The sequence below is a fragment of the Cyclopterus lumpus genome, chromosome 17 (genome assembly GCF_009769545.1).
Source record: "Cyclopterus lumpus isolate fCycLum1 chromosome 17, fCycLum1.pri, whole genome shotgun sequence".
Taxonomy (NCBI): domain Eukaryota; kingdom Metazoa; phylum Chordata; class Actinopteri; order Perciformes; family Cyclopteridae; genus Cyclopterus; species Cyclopterus lumpus.
The window spans coordinates 13021151-13035089 of record NC_046982.1 but is presented as its reverse complement, the minus strand read 5'-3'; the positions used below and the strand labels follow the sequence as shown (position 1 = coordinate 13035089).

The 13939-nt window shown below is 41.3% G+C and overlaps 1 protein-coding gene across 1 annotated transcript; it reads left to right on the top strand.

The window, feature by feature from the left end:
* The first annotated feature begins 11473 nt into the window (after positions 1-11473).
* On the top strand, positions 11474-13564 carry ccl25a (chemokine (C-C motif) ligand 25a). The gene is made up of 5 exons (XM_034555975.1): positions 11474-11548; positions 11924-12003; positions 12272-12389; positions 12711-12831; positions 12971-13564. Exons 2-5 carry the CDS (start codon positions 11940-11942, stop codon positions 12992-12994), a joined length of 327 nt encoding a protein of 108 aa, XP_034411866.1. The 5' UTR covers positions 11474-11548; positions 11924-11939; the 3' UTR covers positions 12995-13564.
* Positions 13565-13939: the final 375 nt, after the last annotated feature.

The window sequence follows — 13939 nt, the reverse complement described above, 5'->3', positions numbered from 1 at the left end:
CCTTAAACAGACTTAAATATGGTTAGCCTATTGAGTTCTTTTATAGTCATTGTTCCCATCAAAACCCTTTATATTTATCTTGAGGTTTATAAAACATGTTGAATACACTTACCATTTGCAAAACCTTACAACAATGTGTTTTGAAATGAGCATTGTTAACGCCAGCTTGCACTCTCCACATACACCATGCAGTGAATCAGACATGAACGTACTGCATGCATCATGGACTGCAATACCGATTGGTTCCCAGAACTTTGAACACAGAAAAGCCATCAAACCCCGGAGTGTCAAATGCTTAGACATTTCGGGAATGACAAAAATCAGCATTCATTTGAATGTGTTTGACCCCTCTCAGTTTATCTTTAATCAATATTATAGCCTGACATTTTTGTCTTAACTGTTTTCACGTGGGTGTTTTTCCAGGTTGGGGTTGTGACCTGTGATGTTTCTTTGCGTGTGATATTTTTCATTTGAAAGCTAAAGCAGTTCACTTCATCTGCCTCCAGAGGGCAACAGCACTTAATGCTGGACGTAATCCTCCTTTACACAGACAGTTAACACAACACTCTGATTACCCCAGTGAAACTACACAATGTTCAGACTTATCAAGCCCAAGACCCCATGCTTCTAAAGTGTTCCTATTACATCAAATGGAAATATTCTAAATGTCTTGCGAATCCTTTTATACATATTTTCCCCCACCAAGCAGAACAGCACAGACAATTGTATGTGCTTGCTATTCTTGAGCAGGTTTTAATAAATCATTTGAACTGAATATTTTACTTTATCCAACGAGTGTCATTAAATTAATGGCAATGAAAGTTCAATCGTAGAGAAACTATTTTCCCTACAGGACTTCACTATGTTCTTAACTTGAGAATATGTCACAAGCCATTTGTAACTCAAGAAATGTTCTCTTTCCCACAGATAACTGGACTTACACAATAATGAATCATAGTTGCTCTCTGTTGAAGAATGAAACTCTCTTTCTCCCTCATACTGTACTTCACAGCAGTTTATTTGCTGCATTGAAAGAGCCGAAGCAACCGCTCCGACATAAACATATAATGTTTCCCTGAGAAAGTGAGGTTGGATGTTAGGCAGAAAACACTGGTCAAATACAGCACAGACATAACTGTAATGTGTTTGTTAGTGTAATTATGGTTAAGGAACACTGAATAGAGCTCCTTTCATAAGAGTTTTTATTGCACAATACCAACCAAACGTTTTCAGCAACAATCATACTTCACATTTCCCTTCAGGCACAACTCAAACAAGCCACTGCATGTGTTTATGCTGTGTGCCACACAAACCCTCATCTGTCAGGGGAGCTTGGCTTGTGCTTCGAGCCATAACAGTTTCGTTTCTTTTCTTATCCATCAGCGTAGAGCCGCTGTCCAATGTCCACTGCAAATCGCAGTCAACATTTTTATTGGTTGCAGGCCAGGGAGCTTAACTCCCACTAAACTCTAATTATACTCTAAATGTTTGTGCTTGTTTGTGGTGCCTGACAAAACTGTCTACGTTCTCATCCAGTGTAGCAGATTTCATAACAGGCTAAATTGTTATAATAGTAAAAGTGGCTCCATGAGAGACTGGAAAAGCTGATGATATACAGTCCTTCTGATGAGTGTAATGTGTGTGTAAAAATATGTGCTGCTTTGAAGTCCAGTAAGACCACGTCAGACACATTGTTACATTACAGACTTCTTTCTCCAAGATGATTGTAACTAACACCTGTAGATAAAACCCTAGGACAATTTCACTGGGAAAAAAACATGGGAAATTATGATGCATTCTTTTAGAAAACCCCAAACCATCTAATTTGTTGAGTTGTGTAATATTTGATCTTATCTTCAGAGCAGTGTCATCTGAAGAGAATTGCTTCTGGGTAGAGCAAAGCAATGAATGAATTAGAATAAAACAAGAATGCTATGGCTTGAAAACTGCACTCACAATTGTGCAGTGGAGCAGCACTATTTCGTACACCTGTCGGACTTTTCATGCTGAACAAAACAGAAAGAATGTTAAAATTAGATGTTTGTGCAAAACCCCAGATTGTGTTTGTTCATGTCCAGTGCTAGCATTATAAAAATAACATCTGTCTGTAATATCTGTGCATGGCAACTATGCTTGAGGTTAGAGAAAGGTTGTTTAATATTGGACATTGGTATGTCATCTATTCCTCCATGACATACCACAATTAGACAAATCTATACTGGTGCCCAGTTACAATACGATGTTAACGTTAATTTAAAGTACCAAAATGGCGGAGAGGGCTAGTGGAAATGCGGCTGCTCCGAGTAGATCTCTAATTAAACCAGAGATCTACACGGCTATTGATGGCAACATTATTGTGGAAGATGAACTTTTAAACTTCCTCGTCATAAAAATGAAAACTCTGAGTCATGACAACATTATTTTATTAGTTGTGAACCACTTCGGGTCGGATTGGATTGAGAGTTCAAAGAAAGTACTTTTTGAACTCTGCTCAAGCTCCAGTCAACGCTTTGTAGCACACAAGGGGGCACAAAAAGATGTAAATAACGTAAAGAGTTGTTTGAAACTACTTAATGAGGCGGGCGAGAATATCCCTCGTTTTGTGTCTCATTACATTGATGAATTTCCGCCTGTGACTTTCAACTTCCTTGACGTTTCTTGCCTGCTTGGGAAAATTGAGCGTCTAAGCACAGACATGTCCTCCATGAAACATGCCATGTGTTTACAGACAAATGTCTGTGAGGATCTCCGTACGATAACGGCGGATTTAAACCAACGCATATGCAGGGTTGAACAGCCTGTGTTGAGCGGAAGGGATGCGCAGATTCGCCGGGTTAACGAGGAGGACACGAGTCGGGGTATGGAAGGTGTAACTCAGGTGCATGGAGCCTCGGTCCTGGAGCAACCTGATCTAAGCAGAGGGGTTGCGTCCACGAGGATGAATACTTTCATAGGCTCGCTTTTATAAATTCTTTTGTCAAAGACAGTGCGTATACAAATATATTTATTGTGGGGGATATGAACGCTGATATTTCAGATAATAACTCCCTGTTTGGTCAACACCTAATGCAATTTTGTTAAGATAGCAAGTTGGTTCTTTCCAGCAAAGTGCTGTTGCCAGTAAATAGCTACACATATACCAGTGAAGCATGGCATACAACATCTTGGCTGGATCACTGTATATGTACAGCTGATGCTCATGACTGTCTTCAGGATGTTGCAATCTTGTATGAGCTGCCTACAACAGATCACATATCTGTCTCTATGAGATTGCATGTTGAGAGTCTACCTGAGTTGACCAGTAATGATGATGATAACCATGAACAACATTTTAAAGTAGATTGGTCAAACCTCACAGAAGATGATTTCTTGCGTTACAATTCACAAACTGAGCCTTGGAAATATTGACATACCATTTGATGCAATTCTGTGTGGCAACATTAACTGTAAGAACCAGAAGCACAATAGTGATCTATGTGTAATGTATGATAACATTGTGAATTGTCTAAATAATGTTAGTAACTCATTTTGCAAAAAAAGGGCTAAACAACATAATCTTAGACCAGGATGGAATGAATATGTATCTGAACTCCATATAGAGGCTAAGGAAGCTTTTAATAACTGGGTTTTATCAGGAAAAGCAAGGCATGGTCCAGAGTGTGAACATAAGAAACAAGCAAATGCTAGATTTAAATATGCTGTTCGCTTCATTAAAAGAAATGAACAAGCCATGAGGGCAAACTCCATGGCCAAAAAGTTTCAACAGAACAATGTCTATGAATTCTGGAGAGAATTTAAGGTTGCCAATAACATTAAGATGCCACTGCCATCCAATATTGATGGGGCTATTGGTTCGGACAGTATTGCAGATCTGTGGAGTAAACATTCTAGGGATATTTTCAACAGTGTTAAGAGTGACACATTTAATATTGGTGATGTTCCCAATGAAGCTGGTGTGTGTATTAGACCTGATGAAGTGTTGTATGCCATTGAAAAATTAGCATTGAACAAAGCATGTGGCCTTGACCAAATAACAGCAGAACATCTGAGGCATGCTACCAACAGAATGTCAGTGTTACTCGCTCTGTGTTTCTCTTGATTGTTAATGCATGGCGTACTTCCTGACTCAATGCTCACTGTTCTGTTAGTGCCAGTAATCAAAAATAAAACCGGCAAAATATCCAGCATTGAAAATTACTGACCAATTGCTCTGGCCAGTATAATTTCTAAAGTATTAGAACGAATCCTCTTAGATAGGCTTCAAGATTACATCACTACCACTGATAATCAATAAGTACAGGAGACATAACACCACAATATGTATGTGTTTCCTAGATGCATCTAAAGCTTTTGATCGAATTAATCATTCCAAATTGTTTATCAAATTGCAAGAGCGAGGGGTCCCTCCATATGTGATTAGAATTTTGCACTTTTGGTATTCACGTCAAACCATGCGAGCTAGATGGGGTAAGAGTGTATCTGCACCCTTCCTAGTGACCAATAGGGTCCGACAAGGTGGAATACTGTCACCTGCTTTTTTAAAATCTATATATGGACGGCCTTTCTAAAGAGTTAAAAGAGTGTAAGACATGATGTATGGTGGGGGAAAGTCTTATTAACCATCTGATCTACGCTGACGACTTAGTGGTCCTGTCCCCTTATAGCGCTGGTTTACAACAATTGCTCAGAATCTGCTCAAGATATGGGGTGCACTATGATATCAAGTTCAACTCTAAAAAGAGTGTTATCATAGCTAAAACCAAGGAGGATCAGAAGCTACATTTTCCTTCCTTTGTTTTGGGAGACCAGGAGCTAAATGTGGTGCAGAAAGTCAGATATTTGGGTCACATCATCAGGAACGACCTCAGTGATGATGACGATGTGCAGCGGCAGTGTTGCAAACTTTATGCCCAAGCCAACATGCTGGCACGTAAATTTCATATGTGTACAGAAGATGTTAAAACTGCTCTCTTCAGAGCCTACTGTACTCCTCTCTATACAGCCCACCTGTGTTGCAGTTATAGTAAAGCGAAAATGAAAAAGATTCAGGTGGCATTTAATGATGCTTTCAGAATCTTGCTCAAACTTCCCAGATGGACAAGTGCAAGTCAGATGTTTGTGACTCGTAATGTTCCCACTTTCCATGCTGTGTTGAGGAATTTTATATACAAATTTAAATGTCGATTAAATGACTCAGAAAATGTAATTATAAAAGTCTTAACTGAGCCAACACAGAGTGATACAAGGTATTTTTCCCGTTTCTGGAAACATTGGAACAAGTGTTTGTATGTTTTTAAACCACAAGTGACTTTTTAACTGCAGTAATTGTACCTATGTCCCTGTATTGTATTGTATTGTATTTTATATATTGTTGTTGTTTAATAAACCCTGATGATAAGCAGCCCACGGACTGAAGCTACCTTGCCCGGACAAGGGAAACCGGGCCACCCTCCCGGAGCCAGACCCAGGAGGGGAGCTCGTCGGCGAGCGTCTGGTGGCCGGGCTTTCGCCCATGGGGCCCGGTCGGGCTCAGCCCGAAAAAACATCATGGAGCAGCAGTCACCCTGTGGACCCACCACCCGCAGGGAGAATTATCGGGGTCGGGTGCTATGTAGACCGGGCGGCGGGCCAGGCAGGAGACCTGGGCGGGCCGATCGCTGGCGGCATAGACTAGCTCTAGGGACGTGGAACGTCACCTCACTAGCGGGGAAAGAGCCGGAGCTGGTGCAGGAGGTGGAGCGGTACCAGCTAGATATATTCACGAGCCCCCGGCTGAGCGCCGCTGTGTTGGAGTTTTCCCCGGGGAATGAGAGGGTCGCCTCCCTGCGCCTACGGGTTGCGGGGAGTAAGGCTCTGACTGTTGTTTGTGCTTATGCACCGAACAGCATTTCGGAGTATCCGGCCTTCTCGGAGTCGGTGGGAGGGGTCCTGGAAAGGGCGCCGCCTGCCGACTCCATAGTTCTCCTGGGATACTTCAACGCTCACGTGGGCAATGACAGAGAAACCTGGCGGGGCGTGATTGGGAGGAACGGCTTGCCCGATCTGAACCCGAATGGTGTTTTGTTGTTGGACTTCTGTGCTAGCCACAGTTTGTCCACAACGAACACCATGTTCGAACATAAGGTGGCTCATAAGTGTACCTGGTACCAGAACACCTTAGGCCGGAGATCAATGATCGACTTTGTAATTGTATCATCTGATCTGCGGCCGTATGTCTTGGACACTCGGGTGAAGAGAGGAGCAGAGCTGTCAACTGATCACCACCTGGTGGTGAGTTGGATCAGATGGCGGGGGACTCGGCTAGAGAGACCTGGCAAGCCCAAATGTGTAGTGAGGGTGAACTGGGAACGTCTGGCAGAGGATCCTGTCCGGGAGGTCTTCAATTCCCACCTCCGGAAGAACTTCTCACAAATCCCGAGGGAGGCTGGGGACATGGAATCCGAGAGGGGGCAGCGCCAGAAGACTTTGGGGTGGATTCACCCATATCCCTGGCAGAGGTCGCTAAGGTAGTCAAAAAGCTCCTTGGTGGCAAGGCGCCAGGGGTGGATGAGATCCGCCCTGAGATGCTGAAAGCGCTGGACATTGTTGGGCTGTCTTGGTTGACACGCCTTTTCAGTGTTGCATGGGGGTCGGGAACAGTGCCCATGGATTGGCAGACCGGGGTGGTGGTTCCAATCTTCAAGAAGGGGGACCGGAGAGTGTGCTCGAACTATCGTGGTATCACACTGCTCAGCCTCCCGGGAAAAGCTTATGCCAGGGTGCTGGAGAGGAGGCTCCGACCGCTTGTCGAACCTCAGATTCAAGACGAACAGTGCGGATTCCGTCCCGGTTGTGGAACAGTGGACCAGCTCTTTACCCTCGCAAGATTACTGGAGGGGTCCTGGGAGTTTGCCCAACCAGTTTACATGTGTTTTGTAGACCTGGAGAAGGCTTTCGACCGGGTCCCTTGGGGGTTTTTGTGGGGGGTGCTGCGGGAGTATGGGGTGCCGGACCCGTTGGCACGGGCCATCTGGTCTCTGTACGCCTGCAGTAGGAGCTGTGTTCGTCTCCTCGGTAGTAAGTCAGACACGTTCCCGGTGGGTGTTGGCCTCCGCCAGGGCTGCCCTTTATCACCGGTGCTGTTCGTGACCTTCATGGACAGGATATCTAGGCGCAGCCAGGGGGCGGAGAGGATCCGGTTCGGGAGTCTCGGGATCGCCTCTCTGCTGTTTGCGGATGATGTGGTCCTGTTTGCCTCCTCGGACCGTGACCTCCAGCATTCACTGGGGCGTTTTGCAGCCGAGTGCGAAGCGGCAGGGATGAGAGTTAGCACCTCCAAATCTGAGGCCATGGTGCTCTGCCGGAAACCGGCGGATTGCTCCCTCCAGGTGGGGGCGAACTGCCTACCCCAAGCGAAGGAGTTCAAGTATCTCGGGGTCTTGTTCACGAGTGAGGGTAAGGTGGAGCGGGAGATCGACAGGCGGATCAGTGCGGCTGCAGCAGTAAAACAGGCGCTGTACCGGTCCGTCTTGGTAAAGAGGGAGCTGAGCCGGAAGGCAAAGCTCTCCATTTACTGGTCGGTCTACGTTCCAACCCTCACCTATGGTCACGAACTCTGGGTCGTGACCGAAAGAACGAGATCTATAAGCGGCCGAAATGAGCTTCCTCCGTAGGGTGGCCGGGCTCAGCCTTAGAGATATGGTAAGGAGCTCGGACATCAGGGGGGAGCTTGGAGTCGAGTCGCTGCTCCTTCGTGTCGAAAGGAGTCAGCTGAGGTGGTTCGGGCATCTAGTCAGGATGCCTCCTGGACGCCTCCCATTAGAGGTTTTCCGGGCACGTCCAACTGGTAGGAGGCCCCGGGGAAAGACCGAGGACACGCTGGAGGGATTATATCTCCCTGCTGGCCTTGGAACGCCTCGGGATCCCCCAGAATGAGCTGGAAAGTGTTGCGGGTGAGAGGGAGGCCTGGGTCGGCCTGCTGAACCTGCTGCCACCGCGACCCGACCCCAGATAAGCGGGTGATAATGGATGGATGGATGGATGGATATTGTTGTTGTATTTGTGTTTATTGCTTTATGGACTCATGAGTCTGGAATAAAAGAAATATTATACCAAAGTACTTTTTGGGAAAACCTTTAAAAAGTATCTTTTTAAGATAATAACCTCGCTATTTTATTAAATGTCTAATCAAATCACAATGAACATCTTTAATGGTGACCTTGTGCTACATAGTGGGTGTAACCAAAGATGTCCTAAACTTCACTTCCTGTCACAAAAGGTTATACATCATATTACAGATGTAATTACACCATCTCATGGCCCCTTTAGCATCACAGTGAAACTACGTCCTACCTCTGCTGATGCTGGGATTGGCTTTGCGGGTCATTTCTTTATATGTTGTTTGGTTGGTGGTATATAATAAGTAATGACAGGATTGTGATAAGTTGACTGTCTATGTTAGGACTTATCCTCACCTAAAACAATCACGACAAAGTTACACTTATCAAATCTCCTGAGCCTTTTGACATCAACATAGATATTTGTATATGCACGTTTGTGCTACCCGCAAGAGAAAAAAAACAGTTTGCAGTTTACAAATGGATGGTTGCAAAATAAGCAAATGTTAAATCAGTGTCATTATTCAGTCTACATCATGTGAGACAACTCTGTCTTCAGTTCACAGTAGTTTGTTTGTACTGTGTGCCAAAGTAAAGCTTCTCACACAATGATAAATGGCTTCTCGGAGATGTCTTCTTCGCTTGCAAAACGGCAACAAAGGTGAAGGTTAGGACATGGCCTGAGTCCAAATGCCTCTGGCAGTGGACCATCACCTCCTGACAAATATCTAATGCTATTAATCCATCAAGATATTTTGAATATGCAGTTGCAACCAGGAATAGAGATAACGGCAGCCAACTTTTTAGTGTTTGTTTTTTTTCTCCTTGAAATGTTGCAGTCAGATCTATTTCATTTTTGTACTGGGATCAAACTTACATGCCCAGCAGGGAGCAAGACCAGAATTGCAAAAAAAAGACTGAGGCAATTTGTCAATAAATCACAGCAAACCAAATGTATATAAACTGCTTTGGTGATCAGGTGGCAACCGGGGTAGAGAAATGAAATTCTGAGATTTTTTCTGTGTGACACATTGCACAATGCCGTGTGTTCTGGAGTAGAAGTGTAGTAAACATCCAAAGTGAGCACCAGTACCCTGCAGGCCAAGGAAAAGAAAAGGGCAGTTTCATGAAACGCCTCATTGGGCTTTAGCAGTGTGTTTGGATGTGAGTGAGTATAAACAGTGAACAGAGCTATCCGATGTCTACTCAGGCACTCAAGGATCATTAATATCTGTCACAAAGCATTCAACAAAAATGTCCGTATATCAAACACAACAGTGTGGCGTTAACAGTAAAGGCTTTGGGTGGATACGCGATATGGCAACGCTGACATGTGCTTTTAATGCAACGCTTTTTAGCTGTCAGATCACAATATGACAAAAGGAAGATTACTCCATATCTGATTCTGGACAACTGATGCCAAGCTCTTCTGAAAATACTGATTATCATGACTGAGAGAGTAAACAGATTTTTACTTAGTGTATTTCCACTTTCTTTTGGTGGTTTAAGTACGGACAGCTTCATTTATCAAACTTGTCAAATCAATATAGTTGTATTTAGTTTTTAAATTGTCATGGAATAGTGTCATCATACTAATAAATGTGAGGCATTTGGCCATTCATTTTAGAAGTAGCCCCCATGTATTAATGACTTTTTTAAGTATGTGGCTAATGATTTGTTATACTTCCTTTTTCCATAATTTGTATTTGTCATTTAAGGTGAACTTTATTGCTTCTGAGATACAGCCTGTATGGTCTGATAAGACATATTGTGTGGCATCAGTTGGGGACTTCCACTCACGATTAAAAGTAAATGAGCAACAGCAACACTTTCACCTTTACACTGTACATTAAATAATGTTCTGCAAGTTATATGCAATGTATATGTTTTAAACCTAAAAAAGCTAACCAAAGACCGTATCTCAGCATGAAAAGTAATGAATGAGAGATAAATAATAACTATTAAATAGCAGTATGATGTCATCTCTATGTGCTTAATTTCATCAAAAGAAGTAGAAATGAATTCACAGGACATTTACAGGCTGAAAGTGTGATGCAATCAAAGATGCATTTATAGTGTATTTTTCCGGACAACAAATATTGTATTGTAGGGATTGTATAAAAACAAAAATTAAAATATTAATTAGGAGTGCCCTCAAAAAGCTTGGAATTGAAAGTGTTTTTACCTTCACATGTAAACTATTATTGTTTGACAGATATATTCCACAAAGGGAATCATGTTCTGAGGTTCATAGTCTGAGAATCACATGGTAACTGTACAATATTTAAAAATAGTGACTGGACTACATTTAAGTGGCCCTTTTATCCAAAGCGCTTTTTAAAGTTTACCTCTCATTCACCAATTTTGCACACATACGATAACCCACCCCGCCAAATGCCGTGAGAAAAAGAGGGCTGACATCTGCAAAGATGTCTGTATGCAAATGTGTTTGAAGTAATATCAAATTTAGCACTAATACTCTATAATAACAATTGTAGAGGCTCGTAGAGAGCAAGCCCTCTGCAGACATTTCAACGTGTGGGCGATGAACGAGTACAAGAAAGTTATTCAGAATACCACCTTGGAATCAGTTTGAGCAAAAACATATAAATCTAATCATGAAAAGACACACTGATATATCCTTGTATTCAAAAGGAAACTTATCATTACAAGATTAAGATTAAAATATTTGATCTGTTAACACACTTGAAACTTTATAGTACCAAGGATTTGGGCAGGATTGGCTTTAACAGTGGCATCTTAGTACAAACATGTGATTGTCTGTTATTCCATCCTTTGTGTTAAACACTGTTCTTAAGTACAAAGATTTACTCTGCAGACTTTATTGGATAAGGGTTGAGTACAAGTTATGTAAGAATAATGTCACTAAACGCCTTCATTCAACAGCCATAGAGGAAAACTGAGCAGTTCTCAAAATGTATGTGTTAGTGAGGGAAGTTAAAACCTTTAAGAATTTAAAAAGGCAGACTCCAATTACAACAAAGACAGGCAACATAGGAGTTAATTATATGGTAAGATATGTTTCCTATTTCTAAATCTCAAATTATACTAAAAAAGACATATGTCATTTATAAGAACAACGACCTTCCACCCCTGGAGATGTCGTGCAATTTCTGGCTGTAAATGCACTAGTTTGACTTAAGTCACATTTCTCTTTCTACCAAAACCCTATATTAGGTGAGGTGCACATTTAAAGATTAGTATTTGTATTCAGCATCATGAACATCACAATCTCATTGGGGGGAAAAAGCTTAACAAAAAAAAAAAGCATTTCAATATTGGTTTCGAAAAAAAAGAGAAAAAAAGAAAGCTGAGTGCAAAGGTGAGGTGTGTTTATGGAAATATGACACCTGACAGTTCTTTATAAGAGTGCCTCACCTTGCCTGCACAGACACATGAAGACAGAAACCAAATACATCTGGAGCTTTAAGGTGAGTAGACTTAATCTTTATATAGGAAAATACTGCTCTGTTTTATTTTAACCATAAAAAGCCAACAATAAATTAACAAATACAATATTTGCAGCCATCAAAAACAAATGGGTAAATATTATAGAATTACTTTAATCAATTGGTGTCAACCAGTCCTGCAATGTGTTGAACAACGAAGAGTTAAATAAGTCAAATTTGTCGGATACATGTATGTATATATACAAAGAGAGCCGATATGAAATATTTGTTAAAGGTTCAAAGTTTCAAATGTGAATAGAAAAGGCGTGGGAGGAGCTCAGGTGCAATAATCGCAGTGTGATAAGGCTGATTGCAGTTAAACATTGTAATTCCTGACATTCTTCTGGTTTCTTTCAGTGCTACAGACCACACCATGCAGTTCAACACAATTGTCTTCCTGCTGGTCCTGTCTGGTGTCTGTGTTGCACTGGCACAAAGTAAGACACTATAAAAGAGCAGCTGGTTTCTGGCATTAGTGTCACATAGATGGCATGACACCGCAAAGATAAAAAAAAAAAAAAAGGCCAATGAGAAAGTAACCGTAACAGTGTGGACAGAAGTGGCTTCACTGTGTACATATTGCTGTGTTCAGGACCTTTAGTATTATTATTATTTTTTATTGATATATGTAACTATGTTGTACAAATGGTATGATACGTATGTATGATGTGGTGCCACTGAATTTCTGAATTTCTTCTACTTCAGCAACCTATGAAGACTGCTGTTTTAAGTATGTGAATGAAATGAAACAGCGCACTCAAAGGCACGCAGTGAAGTACAGAGTGCAGGTGGTCGATGGAGGCTGCAACATCCCTGCTATAATGTAAGTACCCACGCAGATGATGAGGATGTTCACTGTAAAGCTGAACTCACTTTAACATCCTAAACTGATATTGTCTCTTTTTAACAGATGTTTTCTCTCAAAATAAACATCCTATTCACTATTGTATATTGTTATATTGTTAGTCAAATCTATATTTCTACATTATTTATATTTACACTTTGTTTTCACTAGTTGTGTACATAATAGTCCTGTCTATTATTTACCTTTACCGTTACCTGTCTGTCTGTCGAGAGAGATGCAGATTCAAATTCCTTGTAAGTACGCCAGTAAAGCATATGCTGATTATTAATGATCCTCTAGCTTCACCATGAAGAAGGGGCGTGAGCTGTGCACAGACCCAAGAGAGAGATGGGTATCAGACCTAATGAAGAAGATTGACAAAAAGAGACCCATAAATGATGATCACAAGAAAGCCAAGAAGGTTGGTGTCAGTCCACATTTAACCTCTTACAAAATATCCTGACAATCACTGCCAGTACAGTATGTATATTACCAGTTTCCAATGGATATCATAGTTTTTAATTTGTTGTTCAAATTAAATATGTCTTTGTTCTTCACAGCTCCGATGGCTGTTTATAGGCTGAGGGCGATCCGCCTGCTCCAAGCGCCCCCAGCCACCTTTCATCCATCTGTTAAATCTTATGATTGAGAAACGCACAGTTTTAAGAAGGTTTTATGATGTCTTACTGGAAGTCATTTGAGGTGGTTAATTAAGGAAATCTTGTAGCATTACTTTTGCTTTCACTCTGCACTAAGATAAAGGTCGCTTGGGTAGAAACACAGCAGCACTCTGTTGTACAGGAATGAACTGCATGAATACATAAATACCTTCCATAGCGTAGTTGCTTCAATGACAATATTTGTGACTTTTTTTAAAAACACAAGCTAGTAAATACGCTGTTTAATTAATGGTGATGTAAACCATTAATGTAAATATAAACGATAATATTAGATCTATGTAATATTTAGTATGTCTTGCTTGACGTGTCTAAATGTCCATCAAATACTTGTTTATTTGCAGGCAAAAAATGTTCAAAATGTCTTCTGAAATGTGTGTCATAGAAAGGGATGTCTGTCTTTTCATACATTTGTTGTATAGGTTTTATTATGTGTTCCCATAAATGCATTATAACAATAAACTTGCTTATTGCTTTCCACTGTTTTTCTCTTGGCCCACTTTTGCATTTTTACACTCAATGTACTTAAAACTGGGAACATTATGTCAAAAAGAGGGAAATGGGACCCTCCATTCCTGTCCTTGCTCTAACAGGTTTGAATTATATGAGGAAAATACTCCTGAAAATTGAACGGTGAAAAAAAGTTCAAGAACAGTATGTTGAACACAAGGCACACAGCTTTAGTGATCTAACAGTTTACCTTCAGGCATGAGCTCCTTAAAATGAATCACATATTATTTTAGGTTTATTTATCTATAATTCTCCTCATCACCTAATGTAGTCATAATTAAATGTACTTTATGCTGACAATATTCTACTTCATAAAAGTTTAAACACAATTTTAATATGACG

Excerpts from the sequence above, each read along its gene's own strand:
- ccl25a (XM_034555975.1), top strand. The coding sequence starts at position 11,940 with ATGCAGTTCAACACAATTGTCTTCCTGCTGGTCCTGTCTGGTGTCTGT. Across the intron at positions 12,004-12,271 it reads CTGTGTTGCACTGGCACAAA|CAACCTATGAAGACTGCTGT; the intron begins GTAAGACACTAT and ends CTTCTACTTCAG. Across the intron at positions 12,832-12,970 it reads ATCACAAGAAAGCCAAGAAG|CTCCGATGGCTGTTTATAGG; the intron begins GTTGGTGTCAGT and ends TGTTCTTCACAG.